This window comes from Diospyros lotus, chromosome 8 (genome assembly GCF_014633365.1).
Source record: "Diospyros lotus cultivar Yz01 chromosome 8, ASM1463336v1, whole genome shotgun sequence".
In the NCBI taxonomy this organism is placed as follows: domain Eukaryota; kingdom Viridiplantae; phylum Streptophyta; class Magnoliopsida; order Ericales; family Ebenaceae; genus Diospyros; species Diospyros lotus.
Window position 1 is genome coordinate 11776707 of NC_068345.1, and position 18161 is coordinate 11794867.

The 18161-nt window shown below is 39.2% G+C and overlaps 1 protein-coding gene across 1 annotated transcript in view; it reads left to right on the forward strand.

The window, feature by feature from the left end:
* The first annotated feature begins 3443 nt into the window (after positions 1-3443).
* LOC127807884 (tRNA-specific adenosine deaminase TAD2) overlaps positions 3444-18161 on the forward strand; it is a 71879-nt gene continuing 57161 nt past the window's right edge. Inside the window, exons 1-2 of the mRNA XM_052346072.1 lie at positions 3444-3861; positions 9443-9511. Of these exons, the coding sequence (XP_052202032.1) occupies positions 9446-9511 (66 nt within the window). The 5' untranslated portion in view covers positions 3444-3861; positions 9443-9445. The remainder of the gene's footprint in view (positions 3862-9442; positions 9512-18161) is intronic.

Below are 18161 nucleotides of genomic sequence, written 5' to 3' on the forward strand. Positions count from 1 at the left end.
GTAATTGGTTAGTAGTTCTCTCTCTATCGCCATATCGCCGAGCCAACTATATTAGTTTTATGAGATTTATTCTGCTTGAGGAGGCGCATCACCGAGCCACCTCCATCTCTGCTTCTTTTGGGATTTAGGGTGTGAATTCTGTTGAAATTTTTTATGTTCTATTCATGTAGTGTTTGGAATGGTTGATTTAGGTTTTGTTTGGATTTTTTCACGACGAAGAAAAAATGAATTGTGTTGGGTCATATGCTATTTTTTTTAACTATTAGAACCGTGAATATGCCAAGAATAAGAGAAAGCATGAACCTTTTATATTTTTGACCATAAAGTATCGAGAAGAAGATGAAGCATGAACCCTCAGATCTTCTTGATGGTTTTGGCACCAGACCGATTATGATTGCAGTGGTGCAAAGATAACAACTTGCAGGTAATCTTTATCTATTTCAGAGAAATATTGATTAAGAAATTGTTGTTAGATGGCAAATCCATATTAATTAATCAGCATCTGGCCCTTAATATATAGTTGTCTAGTCTTCCCATGAAGCCTAGGGTGTATGCAGACTCCTTATTTCAAATTTGGTATAGGGAATAGTTTTTGTTACTCATGCCAAAAAATCAAAGGAAAGCCAAATAAAAATGTGATTCTGTGCTACCCTTACAGAGTGCAAAGTCAAATAAAAATGTGACACTACATTTAGCCTTTTATTTTTCTTTAGCGATTGAGTGGAACTTGCTCTGTACATACCAGCTCTTCAGAAATCGCAGGCTCCCCAGGGCCTGTGCCCGGAGTCGTGGTCTTAGCAACCATAGTGACGGGTTGTGCACGGGGAGTAGTAGGTACCACCGCAGTAGAAGCCTTCCCGGCTGCCTTACTTGCCGAAACGGAGCTTGGTGCAGCCCTACCTCCCTCCTTGCGAAGTATGTCCATCTCTTCCATGATATATTTCTTACCATATGCAGAAGCCATTTGCCCTACAAAGCACATAAGCGCTAATAACAATCTTGGACTGTCACTTGTACGGTTCGCCAAATCTCGACGACTCTCTCCTTCTTCCTGTTATTGAGAGAACGAGGAAACCCTGGCCCAAAAGGGATCCTTATAAAGATTGTCAAAGAATACCTACGATGCATCCCACAAATCTACTATCACTGAACCGACACCTGTCACACATCTAAGGGATTGCCAATTATCGCCTAGGTAGCGCCTTCCCCTTCAAAGAAAAGCACCCTCGAATCATCCTATCATCATTACGTTCCCACTCAGAAGCTTCTGGAGCACGTCAACACAAATCTTGGCCACATGATGATCAACATCCTGGGAATCCACGTTTACCTCGGAAACAATACTGCCCCGTAAGGCATATAGGGTCATGTCCACTCGTAGTCCCGCCACTTGTTGGTCCGGAGTGAAGTCCGTCTTAGCCTCGCCACTTATCGACTTGCAAGGGTGGTGTCAACTCTCAGCCCTCGTCACAAGTGGGCACTTTCCTTTGGCACGCTTCCCTACTGCTATCACTCAAGTACTACATCGTAAGTTGACATCCCATCCTATATGTATAACCTGTCACCCTAGTGTAACTTCCCTGGCCACCCAGCCCAGTACAAAATATCCTTCGTTTCCATCAATACCCTTGGGGAATTACGACTACACTATCGGGGCAACATCCTAGGTTGACATCCCAACACAAAAACAAGCCAATGCCTCAAATGATATAAAATAACATTTTATATACACAATTTATCGCACACAATTCAATACACATGCTTAAAACATTATGGGATGAAGCCATATGAAAACAACCATCACAGGTTAAAACCATTCACATGCAACAAAACATTTGTATGGATCAAATCAAGTTTATAAGAGAAGAACAATTCATAATAAACCAAGTTTTGGGGGGGGTAAGAACACCTACCTTTTGACAAAATCCAAAGTCCATAGAAAAGCATGCCTGCCTCGATTTGTGTGTCCTACCTCGATTTTCGTGCCAACCTCAAAACTTGCACAAATCATTTTACCTTAAATCTCAAAGCACCTTAATCAATATATAATCATCAAAAATCTGATTTTTCCTTAATTTCTCCTATTTTTCTCTCTAAAAATTCCAAATAAATATCTCCCAAACTATTTTCTTCAATCTTTCTTCACAACAAATCATAATATCCAAATAACTTCAAGAGAAAATTACTAAACTTACCCGGATGCTGTAATTTCACGCACAACGAGCCTGGTGGATGCTAAAACCGAGACAATAGAAAGGCCAAACCCAAATATTTTTGCACACACTTCAAGATCTCAACATTCTAGGAATTTACAATTTTTTCTTAGATTTTTCCTTAACTGGACGAGCCACCCAAAGTCTGGCCATGCGCTTGTGCGTGAATGGCCACGAGTAAGCTTCACGCTTCGGCCTTCTTCTCTGGCTTCGGCACATCAGAGAATGTGAACTCCAATGCCATCTCCTTCCCCTCTTCAAGTCGATTAGGATGGGCTACCTTGGGCCTCGAAAGAAGCAACAGAGGGCCTCCGGTTTGCTAGCCAAACTCTTGGCTAGGCGAACCACCTCCCTTCTCCGGTGACCTTCAAACACCCTTGAAACCTTAATGAAAATGCTTCAAAATTTTCAGATTTGCTTCTCACCTCATGGGCAACAAAAGGCCTATGGTTTGGTTTCTCAATTCGTTCGATAACTTGGTTGATTTGAAGCTTTATTGAGTATAACTTAAATATTTAAGTGATTAATCGATTATATATTTGTTCTACTTGAATATATGATTGAATAATATTACTTGAACATTTAAAGAGTTGATCAATTAAGCGTGAAGTCTATGTGTTTGAATATTTAGTTGACTAAGAATATATTATTAATTGAGTAACTAAGTATTTTAGTTAAGTAAAAATTATCAAACGGTGTAATTATCAAACAGTGTAAGTTTCTATACTTAAATTATAAAATAACTAAATAAAAATTATAATCGAATAAAGTCAAATTTTACTCAAGTATTAAAAAGTTTTACTCGAGTAATTACATCTCACTCCAATAATACTTATTTTACTCTACTAAAGTTGAATTAAATTTGAAAAAATTAATCGTTACAGATAATATTAAATGGACATTCAAAACGTCTTATCTACAAACAAAATTTACAAACAAATATGACATTGTAAGATTTATAATAATTTTATCTAAGATCAACAATAATTTATAATAATTATACAAAAAATTAATAATAATGATTAGAATTATTATTAATTTAAATAAGACTATTATGAATTTTGTAATATTACATCAATATATATATAAATAATGATATCATCAGAATATAGTAGTTATTTAAAAAATATACAAATTGTACATATTTTAAATAATATGCGACATAATAATTTTTGTTATATTTTAAATATTATAAATTACAAAATACACCATATAAATAATAATTATTGTTCTAGAAAGCTTAAGTCATGCTTTTGTTTTTCCAATTTGCTGCATATTGAAGAGGAAGAACGGAGAACAGAGACCCACAGCTGTCGCCGCCGCCGCCAAAGCCCGTCGCCGTTTGCTCTCTCCGAGGCCCCGTCGCCGCCACCTCTTGCCGCTGAGCGTCTCACCGCCGGCTTCAAAAACGAAGAGACCTGCCGCTGAAGCCTCTCGCAACCGTCTATCGGAGCCGCCCTCTCTGCCGCCTCTTGCCGCTGCCCTCTCTGAAGTCGGCCGCTGCAGGGCCTTCGCCTACCACCACCGCCCACCGCTGCATCCTCCTCTCTGCCGCCTCTCTCCACGGTCGCACAGCCCCTCCCTCTGTATTGCCGCCGCCACACAACCCCTCCTTTTCCACCGGTGTCGCACAGCCCCTCTCTCTCTGGTTGGTGTGATTTAAAGTTATATTTGTTGAGTGTCATGTTATATTTGTTGATATTCTTATTGCATATCAGATTATTAGGTTTTTTAAAAAGGGTGTTTGGCTTATCAGTCTCACAGCTTATAAGCTATTCATTTAACTCATTTTTTTATGCTTTGTCAATATTTAAGAGCTTAAATGCTATACAGCTTTCAAACTAATTAGTAGTGTTTTTCAAAAGCTACTCCCCACCCTTTTCAAATAAACTCTTAGCAGCTTATCAGCGTTAAAACTAATTCAGTAGCGTTTTCTAAAAGCTACTCCCCGTTTTCAAATAAACTCTTAGCAGCTTATTGTGTTGGTCAAGCAAAAGACAGATTTGTCCTCACACAACTTCTTAATTTCCAATCTACCCATCTCCTTCATCTTACTGCCTTCGCCATCGGTTGCCGCCTCTAGCTCTTCTGTCGCCATCGGCCGCTGCCTCTAACACCATTGTCGCCGTTGCCCATCGCCTCTGGACCCATCCCTATCTCCTTCATCTTATTGCCTTCACCGTCATCGCCTCTCTCCAGCTCCTCGTTGTTGTCGCCTCCCTCCAACTTTGGCTATCACCTCCAGCTCCTCCGTCGCCGCCTCTAACTCCATCGTTGTCTCCAGCTTCATCGTCCTCCATCGACCACCTCTGTGTGTGTGTATATATATGTAACATATATATATTGTATTAATATATTTTTTAATAATTGTATATAATTTATCAACATTTAATGGTAAAATTTTATTAACTGGACATCAATTTATAATTTATTTTTATTAAAAATTAGTATTTTTATGAATTTTATTTGCATTAGTCAACAACACGTCTATTTTCGTCTTTTTGTTAAGTTTTAATAGCTTATCAGCTCTTTCAAACTAAACGTAACTATATAACTGACATCATAAAGCATATTTATCAAAACACGTTATCAGCTTAAACGTTACCCATCTTTTAAGCTTTACACAACTTAAAAGCTAAACAGCTTAAAAACTATTGAAAAAAAGTTAAGCTAGACACCCTTTAAACAAAAATTCGAACTCGAGCCCAACCCTAACCCGAGCCCGAGCTCAAGCCTGGACTCGCCAGAAGCTTGTCAAGCTTGACCTTGAGCTCTCCAGGCTTTGGTGAGCTCGAGCTTGGTGGCGAGCCTAATCTCGAGCTCGGCTCATCAACCTTTTGACAAGCCGAGCTTGAGCTCGAGTTCGAGCTCTGTTCATGTTAAACAAGCATGAGCTAGAGCCGAGCTTTCGAGCTAGAATTGAGCTCGAGCTCAAGTCTGAGCTTAGTAAAGCTCGGCTCGATTGCAACCCTAAGTGGGTGTGAATCCTGATCCAGATCTAGTGGATCCAGTGCAGCCAATAGGAACCAGACTCCAAACACTTGATCCATCCTTCGAAACCGGGTCAGAGACCCATCTTCTTCAAAATCAGTCCTAGGGCTTCTGCTACATCCAGTGTTATTAAAGGTGTGCCTAGGCGCAAGGCACACCTTGGGCACTTGGAAAGCTTCTAGGCGGGTGTAGACCACCTAGGCGCCTTGGGCTTAGGCGCGCCTGAGCTTTTTTAAATTTGTTTTTTAGGTTTTTATTGTATTGTTTATTGCTTTATTTAATTTTTTTTACTATTTAGGGTTTAAATTTATTGCTTTAACTACAAATTTGACAATGAGTAAAAGGGCTAGTATTTCTAATGATGTGGAAGAAGATATTAGAGATGATGCTTCTAATGATGAAAATATGGAAATGTTTGATCTTGATGATGATGATGATTTTTAGATTATTTAAAATACATAATTAGTTAATCTTGATTAAGATTTAAGACCTATAAATTGTTTTAAGATTTAATTTAAGTTAACTTAAAAACTTTTAGATTGCATCTTTTGATATTTTTTATTGTTCTTTTCATTAGTATATGTTGAATTTTGTAATTTTCTTGATAACATGTTTTTGAATATGTTATTAGGAGTTAGGACATATTTTATACCTTATTTTTCAATTAGAATATATATATATATATATTTTAATTAGCATGAGTCTAGTTTCATCAGGCGTGCGCCTCGCCTTGTGCCTTAGCCTCCAACACCCTTTTGCGCCTTAGTGTGTCTTAGCCTCCAACCCTTCACATCCTCTCCTTCTCCTCAACTTCATTGTCGGCACCTTTGGTCGCTGGCTGTCTTCCTCCTTCGACGACATACTATGCATAGGAAACTTGACTGTCGGCTATACGTGTGGTAGGAGGCTTCCTGCAGTCGCCATCACTAGAGAAGAAGGACCATGGTGGAAGGCCACGAACGGTCACGATAAAGGCGAAAGGCCCACAGATGGAAACCACCCTTAACGGTCAGTAACCACTGGTAACTGCTATCACAGTTCACCACTACCATCCTTTCCAGTGAGTGATTTGTCTTCGTACGGCTTTGATTTGTGACTTTCGACAATTTTCGGCATCTGACGGTGGGTTATTTTCTGCAACCATCACTTCTTCCTCTTTCCTCATGTACAAACATTATTACGTAAAGCAAAGTATAATTTTCACAATCATGCTCTGAACCACATGTAATCATAATTTGTGAGTGCATAAACAAGATTGTAAAATTTTCATGATTTCATGCTAGATAATGTACTGCAAAAATAAAATTGTGTACCCGAATTGATTGATAATGAAGATGCAATAATCTTCTTAGAACGTAATTAGAATTCAGTTCACCGGTTTCCCTCTTGTTAAGACCCTAGGGTTTTCTAGGGTTTGAATAGGAATTTAGAAAAAAAAGAAGAATAGAATGGGGAGGGAAGCAGAACAGAAAGAGGGAGAACAAGAGAGAGAAAAGAATAGAGAGAGATGTATGGAGAATTGGAGAAAGATAGACTAGAGAGAGAGAATATTGAAAACATTCATGTATTATTGGATAATCCCTTCAGCTATTACACAAGCCTTCTTATAGGCTCTCTCCTAACTCCCTAACAATCATTCGGCTAACTCCTAACCCCCTAACCGCTTACAACAAAACCCTTTGTTAGTTATAGCCCTATTTGTCCCTTATACCCCTAGGTTCCTAACAATCCCCACCCCTTCAGAGAGTTCTTGTCCTCAAGAACTCACATTGACTTGCCCTGTTTGTCATCCAATCCCAGCTTTCACTAGCTGTTTCGTTCTTTTTTCTTTCTTTCTTCTCTTCAGCCTTTTCCTCCTTCCTCTAACCTTCTTTTTCTTTTGTTTTTTCTGCAAACATAAAATGTATACCTCTAAGATCTCCATGCCAAGTATCTCTTCTTCCCTTGATTTGTTAGTTCCAATAATTTCCTTAACCTCTGCTAAGACCGGTTCCACTGCCACAATATCCGTAATTTCCCCCAGATGCAACAATTGAGCAGTATAGACTTGCTTCAATTGTTTCCTTTGCTCCTCTGTAGCTTTTTCCTGCTTGCTCCCATTCACCAATAGTTCTTTTTCAGCAAGCTTCTCCGTTATTGGTGTCGCAGTTACTTTTCCTAGGGAATCAATGTTTTCCAATCCTGTTGTTTCAAGAGAAACAAATTTAACATCTTCAAAATCTGACTTCGCTACCTCTCCGGCTTCTTGATTTTTGGCATCAATCGCAGGATCTTCTACCACAGTTACCTTTTTCAAGGGTGTCACATTGCTGTCTCCAGTATATGCCATTCCTTCCTTGGCATCCGGACTTGCCTGATTATCTTTAGCTGATTTATCGACTTTTTGCTGCAAATTAGGAGTATTGAATTCTTCATTGCAACTCTTGATTCCTATCCAATCCTTTGCAAGTAGTTCATCCACTTCTTGCAAGTAGTTCATTTTTGCCGTAGATCTTGGAAAAAATTCCTTTGGTAAAGGGATATGAAATTTCAGTGAAATCAACATCATTAATGCATCTAATTTTTGACTGAGAATATCACCTTTCCCCTTGAATCCTTTCTCCATCTCCCCAATCCCCATCCTTGAAAATTTGCTTTTGAAACAACAACCTGTCACTCGCCTTAAACAGTACCGTATTGACTTCGTCGGAACTCCTGCCCTAATTGCGACCTTGGTTTGCCCGCACCACCTTGGACTTGAGTCCACTTCTCGTCGTCGGAATTTTGTTCCAATTGCAATCGCTCGGAATTTGCTCGCAACCACTACCAATTCAAGATCGGCCAGGCTTGCTTCCTGTTCGCCTTCAACTTCCGAACAGAAGTGCCACAATTCACAGGTGACAATCACCTCACAATAGTCACCCAAGAGAGTCGCTCGCCTTGTGTTGGAAGTCGCTTGAAGCTTCTTCTTCTTTCAATTCCAACTCTCAAGAATTGATCGGAGACACCCACCTAGTCAACTTCAACTTCCAAGCCGGGCCTACCTCCACGCCTTGGTCACATGCAGTGAAGGTAATTGGTCACGACTTCAATTTTGACTCAATCTCGTCAGAATTTACATGGGTGTTAAACGCAATTGACTCCCAAGAAGTGCTAGAATTCTATAGCACCAAGAACCTACCTAAGTACTTGACAATTGGCCCCAAGAATCGCCCAATCACCGTCCAATTTCCGGAATCATCGAATCTTGCCGCTTCTTGAATTATCTTGTTGCGACTCATTCAATTCCACCCCAAACTCAGATTGCTTCACCGGCTTCGTGTCCGTTCGTAAGATTTAATCAAGACCGCTTCTTGCACCTGCACTAACCGTACTGCCTCGTCTTGGGTAGCGCCTTGCTCGCGTCCGTCAACTCAGATCACCTGCTTTCGTTAGTCCATCCTGCTTCCTGTAATTAGCCCAGACTTACTCGCTAGTAAATTCTGATGTTGCACCCCAAACTGACCCTGTTGGAATTTGGGTCCGCTGCTGGATTCTTTGTCGCTAGAATCGTTAGAATCACTGCTATAATTAGTTGGATTCGCAGCCAAGAACGTTGGCTCTGATACCATTTGTTAAGACCCTAGGGTTTGAATAAGAATTTAGAAGAAGAAGAAGAAGAACATAATGGGGAGGGAAGCAGGACAGAAAGAGGGAGAACGAGAGAGAGAAAAGAATAGAGAGAGATGTATGGAGAATTGGAGAAAGATAGACTAGAGAGAGAGAATATGGAAAACATTCATGTATTATTGGATAACCCCTTTAGCTATTACACAAGCCTTCTTATAGGCTCTCTCCTAACTCCCTAACAATCATTCGGCTAACTCCTAACCCCCTAACCGCTTACAACAAAACCCTTTGTTAGTTATAGCCCCATTTGTCCCTTATACCCCTAGGTTCCTAACACCTCTCTTGAACTTAGTTGTAGAAATCGTTGGGATGGATTTCTTTTTAGTTTTCTGTTAATTTATAGGAAGAGAGAGGACTGATAATTGCTTAATGTAGCAGTTGCAGGCGGTTCCTCCTATCAAGATAACTGACACCATCCACTACACATTATCCCACTAATTTGGCCACATAATGGTATTTATTTTACACAATCACCAATTATCAAGCTTTAGCAAACATTTGTCGGGACAATATGAGAGCTGTGTGCATGTGCTGCCATGCTTGCATATGCACTTGTGTGTTTTAGTATTTGAATTTTTCATCTGTTTCAGGAAATGGCCTCATCTGTGGAAGAGGAATCACTGCAAACTGTTGCATTCATGGAGCTTGCATTGCAACAGGTAGTATGACTGACTTTTAATATACTGGGAAGATTGTTGTTGAGGAATTTTTGGAATTGATTGTTTGTTTCCAATTTCATATATTACTGTTCTATAGAATATCCCCAAAATTCTACTGAGGTTATTGAGTTAAAGTTAGTTAAGAGAGCAAAATAAAGGGTGTCCTTAGTGCATTGGGCCCCCTTCTTTTGGGGGTCAGGGGAAGGACGTTTTTGCACATAGACCTTTGCTCTACAAAGAGGCTCTTTCCACAATTCAAACATATAATAAAGTAAAAAAATGATACATATTATCCCAAAGAAGCTATGGATTAGCTACTTGACGTGTACATATTATTGTGATTATTGAGTTATACAGCTCAAACCATCTGTTCTGTTTCATTTTTAGATTTTGAGTCACGTTCTTGCTTAACTTAAATATGAGAGCCTTTAGCTAAGGTGTTTAGATGAAATGCTTGCCACCTTGCAATTTTGCGTAGGCATACGACTGGTTGTAACAGATACCCCATTCTGTTCCATCACAATCTTAGTTTCTGTCCTTTTTGTAGATTTCCTTCCATCCTTATAGTTTCTTCAATCTAGGCTAAATTTCTTTTTAAGTACAGCTAGTGTAGTTATTAATTTTGTTAGACATGGACAATCTACAGGGTTGGATCCATGAAGGGTCCAATGGGGCACTTGGCCCCAATCAACTTCCTTTTTATTCTATATTTATGTTTTTAACCTTTGCATACATTTTTTAAGAATAATGGTAAAACTTACGTATTTCCTCCCACTTATTTGCACTATATTCATACATGTAAGCAAATGTTTTATAACTTATTTGCCTTCAGTTGTATTTATAGATAAGTCAAATTAGATATTATCTTGTATATCTGGAGTTAGCTTAGAGTGATTGGGTTTAGATATCTATACATACATATTCATATATTTTTGTCAATCTCATCCAAGAGCCTTTTTGTTGTTGGCTTTGGTTCAATCAAATGTTTTTATTTGGTTTAGTAATTCACCATATTCACGAAATACCAAAATGAAAGAATATAAACTATTATTTGTTTAATACAATATTTGGTGGTTTGTATTACTCTCATTTTCTCTTACAATAAGGGAAAATCTATAATTACAGTACATTTTCTATAAAATTGTTAAAATTTTAATTTATTCTATTTTCCTGTGTCATATTTAAAATCTTAAATAAAAAATTTTGTTTACTAACAAATATTTTGAATCCGTATTTTTAATTTGTTTTAGCTATCAATAAAAAATATACCCCACTGAAGAAAATCCTGGATCCTTCACTGGTAATCTATATACTTTTTTACCTTGTCTTAAGCTGCTACCCCACCTTTTGATGTGCTCAATTTTTATTCTGAAATAGGTGCTTGTACATTTCTCATCATATTTCTTTTCTTACATGTGACCTCATCCTTCATGTTCTTGTGAAAGGTTGTTATCCTTAAGTCAAGGGTGTATTAGTTCTTTTAGTTTCTTGATATCCTATCTTTTCTTGCTCTTGTTCTTCTTTCCATGAAATCAATTATTGTTCTTGAAAGGTTAAATTTATGATTGCCATACAAGTTAGTTATGTGATATTAGCCAATCAATATTACACGAAAACAAGAGATGCATTCCAAGTTTGAACTAGAAAACAAGAAAGACAGAACTATTGGGAAGTTTGTGTAATTTTAACTCAATTCCAATAAAAACTGGATAAAAAAAGTTGATGGAATTTTTTTTTGCCAAGTCCAAAAGTTGAAAGGTTTTATGTGTTTATAATATTTGCTATATTTCCTTATATTTGTATCTTTTTGAATACCTTAGTCTTAGATTAAAGCTTAGGCCTAGAGATCTTGGGTGGAGCAGAGCTGTTTAAATATTTGCTTTTCCTTTATGACCTATTCTCCTTCTATTTATCCATTATTATGTTATATTTGTATGAACTTGATGTAGTACTTCATTAGTATGTAACAACTAAAATTCATTAGTTGTTTGTTAGACTGGTCAATTTGTATCTTAACCTGTTACCAAGGCTTGTTTACTGCTTTTTTTCTTTTATGTTTAACCATATTCAGTGTTTTGAACCTTTTTCACCCCCTTTCCCTATTATGTTAGGTAGTATTAACATGTTTCAAGTCTTTTTTTATTGCCATTTTTTCTTGCACGTTTCACCATATTCAGAGCTCTGAATGTTTTTTCACCCCTTTTCCCTATTATGTTAGGTAGTGTTCAAGCTTTTATCTTAGGAAGAGTTCTTTTACTTTTCTTTGGACATTTTCACGTTTTCTTTCTGGTGGATTATTTTTAGTCTAACTGGATTATCTGATCTATCTATGGTCAAAGATGTGACCGGGGGGGGGGGGGGGGGGGGGACTTTTGAGGCCGTTATCAATCTTTAGTTTTGAGAAAGTATATGTTGAAATCCAAATTGATTTGAAGAGGATTTGGAGGAGATTGTGGTGATTGAGATCACAATATTTGGAAGGTTTAGGCTGATTATTTGGGGCTGATTTCTTGGGTTAAATCTTATGTTTCCATTTTTGTTCTCTATGTACATGATAAATAGGGATCTAGTATGTAAAGGAAAAATACTAATTGAATAGAAGTCTGATTTACTTTTCTCATTCTCTACATGGTATCAGAGCTTAGATTACTCTGAAACCCTAGAAGCCATGGCCGCCAGCCATGAATCTATCCAGTCGGTAACTCAGGAGGGAGAATCAGAGATAATCCCCTCCATGGGTTCGACTGGTGGGTTTGAAAACTCTTCAATTTGTCTTACCGTAGAGAAGCTGAATGGGAAGAACTACCGAGAATGGGCCCAATCCATCAAGTTGGACATCGACGGCAAAGGAAAATTGGGCTTCATTATCGGTGAGATCAAATAACCATCTTCCAAGGAGATAGCGGCTTTCCAGAAATGGCGGTCTGAGAATTCCCTCATCACCTCCTACTTGATCAACTCCATGCGACCAGCAAGACATACATGTTTCTGCCGACAGCGAAGATGTATGGGAAGCAGTTCGCGAGACCTACTCCGACGCCGAGAATGCCTCTCAAATCTTCGAAATAAAGACTCGATTGTGGCAGATGAAGCAAGGAGAAAGAGAAGTGACAGAATACTACACGGAGATGCTGGGTTTATGGCAAGAACTGGACCTTAGCTGTGAAGAATCTTGGGAGTGCACGAGTGACAGTGTGCGATTCAAGAAGAAGATGGAGAACGAGAGGGTGTACGAGTTTCTGGCTGGGCTCAACAGAGAGCTCGACGATGTGAGAAGCCGAGTCTTGGGTCGTCGGCCATTACCTTCCATTCGGGAGGTATTCTCTGAAATTTGGCGAGAAGAAAGCAGGCGGAAGGTGATGTTGAGGGAGAAGAGTGCGGCTGGGCCTGAGGCTTCAGCCCTGGTATCGCGTGGGCCTTCCACAGCATCTGGGCTGAAACAAAACAAAAGGCCTTTTTGTGATCATTGCAAAAAATCAGGCCACTCCAAAGATACTTGCTGGGTTTTACATGGCAAGCTTGCTGATTGGAAGCCCAGGCAGCCCAATAAACCTCATGGGTACCAAGTCTTGACTGAACAACAAATAGAATCAGCCCATCATACTCAGTTAGCCCCTACTAGGGGTTTTAACTCCGAGCAACTTGAGAAGTTATATGCTCTTTTTTCGACCTTTCAAGCCTCAGGTCAGTCTTCTACGCCTCCTTCATCAAGTTCCTTAGCCCACAAAGGTACTTTTTTGACTGCTCTTAGTACTACTTTGCGCTGTACTCCCTGGATTATTGATTCTGGCGCATCCGATCATATGACTGATTCCCATCATTTATTTTTCACATACTCACCTTGTGCCGGTAACTTGAAAGTAAAAATTGCAAATGGTACTGTATCCCCGGTAGCTGGTAAGGGGAGTATCCGTATCTCTGAATTTATTACTTTGGAGTCTGTCCTTTATGTTCCTAATTTGTCTTGCAATCTGTTGTCTGTTAGTCAGCTAACCAACCAATCTCATTGCTCAGCTATTTTTTTGTCTTCCCATTGTGTCTTTCAGGAGCTATCATCGGGGAAGATGATTGGCAGTGCTAAGGAATGCGAGGGACTCTACTACTTTGATGACGCTCACATGAGTAAACAGTGTCATCCTTCTTTTTGTAATTCTGCATCCAGTCCTAGGGATAGTGACCTATTGTTATGGCATAAACGAATGGGTCATCCAAGTTTTCAATAACTAAAATGTTTGTTTCCTTCACTTTGTTCGAATAAAAATCTTTTGGATTTACAATGTGAAGTCTGTGAACTTGCAAAACATCCTCGCACTACTTTTCCCTCCAGTCCTTATAAACCGTCTCTGCCTTTTACTTTGATTCACAGTGACCTTTGGGGCCCTTCCCGTGTCCCTAATAGGACCCACACGAAATGGTTTATTACCTTTATTGATGACCATTCTCGTCTTTGTTGGGTGTATTTACTACATGATAAATCTGAGGTTAGTTCTGTCTTCATGAACTTCTACACTATAATTTACACCCAATTTCACACAAAAATTCAAATTCTTCGTACTGATAATGGCACTGAGTATTTCAATCATTCTTTGGGCTCCTATCTTCAAGCCAAAGGTATTGTTCACCAGAGTTCTTGTGTTCACACCCCCCAACAAAATGGGGTTGCTGAATGGAAAAACCGGCATATTCTTAAGGTAGCTCGTGCTCTCTTATTCACCTCTCACATGAAAAATATTTTTTGGGGTGATGCCATTCTGACTGCTGCATTCCTCATCAACCGAATGCCTAGTCGAATTCTCTCATTTGCAACCCCTCTCAAAAAATTTCAAGAGATCTTCCCTAATTCTCGGCTCAGTTCATCTCTCCCGCTTCGTGTTTTTGGGTCCACCGTGTTTGTCCACATTCACGCCTCCCAACGTACCAAGTTGGATCCAAGAGCCCTCAAATGTGTCTTCCTTGGTTACTCTCCTACTCAGAAAGGTTACAAGTGTTATGACCCTCTTTCACATAAATTGTATGTTAGTCTGGATGTCACATTTTTTGAGCATACTCCCTACTACTCGCCTCAGGGGGAGTCCTTGAGTGAAGCTCGTCCCTCAGACACCGACTTTGATGTTGCGATCTTTGAGTCTGCTCCCTATGATATACTATCTTCATCTCCTTCTTTGTCCAACGCAGAAGGAATCTTAAACTTAGGGGGAGATGTGGAAGAACAAATAGACAAGGAGCCACTTGTCTACTCAAGGAGATCTAAATCAAAGCTCGTTGAGACTCTCGCATCTGAAGCATCAAAAGAGTTTGAACCGGTGATAGATTCAAATACTCATGAGCAAAAACCCAATCCTGACCAGGTAAAAAATCTTGATGACTTACCCATTGCTCTTAGAAAACAACCTCGTTCATGTACTCTCCATCCTATTTCCAAATTTGTATCTTACAATGCCCTTTCTGCCAAGTGTCGTGCTTTTACGTCTAACCTTGACAGAACCCAGATTTCTAAGAATATTCAAGAAGCCTTGGAGATTCCAAAATGGAGAGAAGCAGTGATGGAAGAAATAAGGGCATTAGAAAAAAATGGAACTTGGGAGGTGATGACGTTGCCTAGGGGGAAGAAACCAGTGGGCTGCAAGTGGGTGTTCACGGTGAAGTACAAGGCGGATGGCACAGTAGAGCGGTACGAAGCCCGCCTAGTTGCAAAGGGGTTCACCCAAACATATGATATTGACTACATCGAGACATTTGCACCAGTAGCCAAGCTGAATACTATACGAGTTCTCTTGTCTTTGGCAGCAAACCTAGATTGGCCACTCCATCAGTTTGACATTAAAAATGCCTTTCTGAATGGTGAGCTAGAGGAAGAAGTATTCATGACATTACCACCAGGGTTTTACAAGGAGGAAAAAGAAACCAGAGTATGTAAATTGAAGAAATCTCTATATGGGCTCAAGCAATCACCAAGAGCGTGGTTTGATAGATTTGCGAAGGTAATTAAGAATCAAGGATATCAACAGGGGCAGTCAGATCATACTATGTTCTTCAAACTATCCAATGATGGTAAGAGGACCATTCTAATTGTGTATGTGGATGACATCATACTCACTGGAAATAACATAGGAGAGGTGGAGAGGTTGAAGAAGGTCTTAGCCACAGAGTTTGAAGTAAAAAACCTAGGTCAAATGCGATATTTTCTGGGAATGGAAGTCGCCAGATCTAAGAGGGGAATCAGTGTCTCTCAGAGAAAATACGTTCTTGACCTTTTGATTGAGACTGGTATGCTTGGTTGCAAGCCAAGCAATACCCCAATTGAGGTAGGAAAAAGAATGGAAGACGGTGGAAAGCCTGTGGATAGAGAAAGATATCAGAGACTAGTAGGTAGATTGATCTACCTATCTCACACTAGACCCGACATTGCTTTTGCCGTAAGTGTTGTTAGTCAGCATATGCATTCACCAAAAGAAAGTCACATAGAAGCAGTGTATAGGATTCTCAGATATCTGAAAGGCTCACTAGGGCGGGGTCTATTCTTTAAGAAAGGAGACAGTAAGAAGATAGAGATCTATACAGATGTAGATTGGGCAGGCTCAGCAGAAGATAAAAGATCTACTACCGGCTATTGTACTTATGTTTGGGGAAATCTAGTAACATGGAGAAGTAAGAAACAGAACGTGATAGCCAGAAGTAGTGCTGAAGCTGAATTCAGAGCTGTTGCTCAAGGGATGTGTGAAGGGTTATGGTTACAAAAGCTTTTGGAGGAGCTACATATCACAGTAGAGGTTCCCATCAAACTCTATTGCGACAACAAAGCTGCTATTAGTATTTCCCATAATCCGGTCCAGCACGACAGGACTAAACATATAGAAGTTGACATACATTTCATAAAGGAGAAAATTGAGAAAGGAACAATCTGCATGATCTATATTTCTACTAGAGAACAATTGGTAGATATATTCACTAAGGGATTACAGAGATCTAGCTTTGAAGAATTTATTTGCAAGTTGGACATGATCAACATCTATGATCCAACTTGAGGGGGAGTGTTGAAATCCAAAATGATTTGAAGTGGATTTGGAGGAGATTGTGGTGATTGAGATCACAATATTTGGAAGGTTTAGGCTGATTATTTGGGGCTGATTTCTTGGGTTAAATCTTATGTTTCTATTTTTGTTCTCTATGTACATGATAAATAGGGATCTAGTATGTAAAGGAAAAATACTAATTGAATAGAAGTCTGATTTACTTTTCTCATTCTCTACAGTATATGTTGTATTGGACTCACTGGATTAGGCATATAGTAGATGACACAGATCTTTCTCAATCTTTTTCCCACTCTCGTGTCAACAGTATAAGGGATAACACAAACAGAAATGAAGAGAATTGAAAGAGCAGAACATTAAGCGAAATCAAACTGAACAAGAAGCCAGCGATTATCTTGGTTCGGATTGCAAGAAATGCAACCCTACATCCAGCTGTTAAACACCCCTAAGAGCAGTCTTTTATTGCCAAGATTGATCAGTACAACAGCTTTTTGATCCCTCTCTTCTATCTCCAAGTACGTCAAACCTTCTCTCCCCAAGATTACGAAGATTGATCAGTACAATAGCTTTTTGATCCCTTTCTTCTATCCCCAAGTACGTCAAACCTTCTCTCCCCAAGATTACAAAGCTATCTTAAAACACTAGTCTTTCTTTCAGAACAAAACAACTCTTGTTTCAATAGAATGAGAAAATCGTACCAACCGGCTACCTCTCACCCTCTATTTATAATAAGGGAGGATATCCCAATGAAACTAATTGGAATTTATATTATTCCAGTTTGACCCCCAAACTTACACTAATTACATTTAGGGTATAATTTCTAGCCGCCTATTTGGACCGTAGTTGCTCTATGCCACTCCCTTCACTGATCTTCTAGGTTAACTCGAGGCAAAATATCAACAATACTCCACCATTTTCCTTGAGTTTGCTCCACCAATGAAACTGATCCTGCTTTTCTTTGAGAATGCCTGCCATACTTGATCACTCAAACACAACAACATTAATAATATTTAAACAATGCTATAATTTAGATATAGGGATGGCTTTGGTGAATATATCAGCTGCATTATTTTCTCCAGTAACTTTAATTAGGCTTATCTCCTCCTTCTCAAGGATTTCCCTAATGAAATGATACCTAACATTTATATGTTTGGTTCTTCTATGGTGGGATTGATTCTTAGCCAAACGAATTGCACTTTGGCTATCAAACATCAACTTAAACCTTGACATCTCTACCTAGGAGTTCACTAATAATTCCTTTAAGCCAAAGACCCTCTTTAATTGCTTTTGTAATTGCAATATACTCAGCCTCGGTGGTGGATAACGTCACCACAGGTCAGTTTTCCAACTTATGGTTGAACCCCATAGCTGAAAGATATAACTAGTTGAGGATCTCCTCTTATCAATATCTGCAACAAAATCTACATTTGTGAACCCTAAGATGCAAGGATTTTCTTCCATTTTAACTCCACCATAAACCAAAGCCATTTCTAAAGTTCCTTTAACATACCTAAATGTCTACTTAACAGCATTCCAGCGGGCCTTCCCCAGATTTACCATAAACCTGCTAGAGACACTATAGCATGTGCCAAGTCCGGCCTTGTACAGACCATGCTATA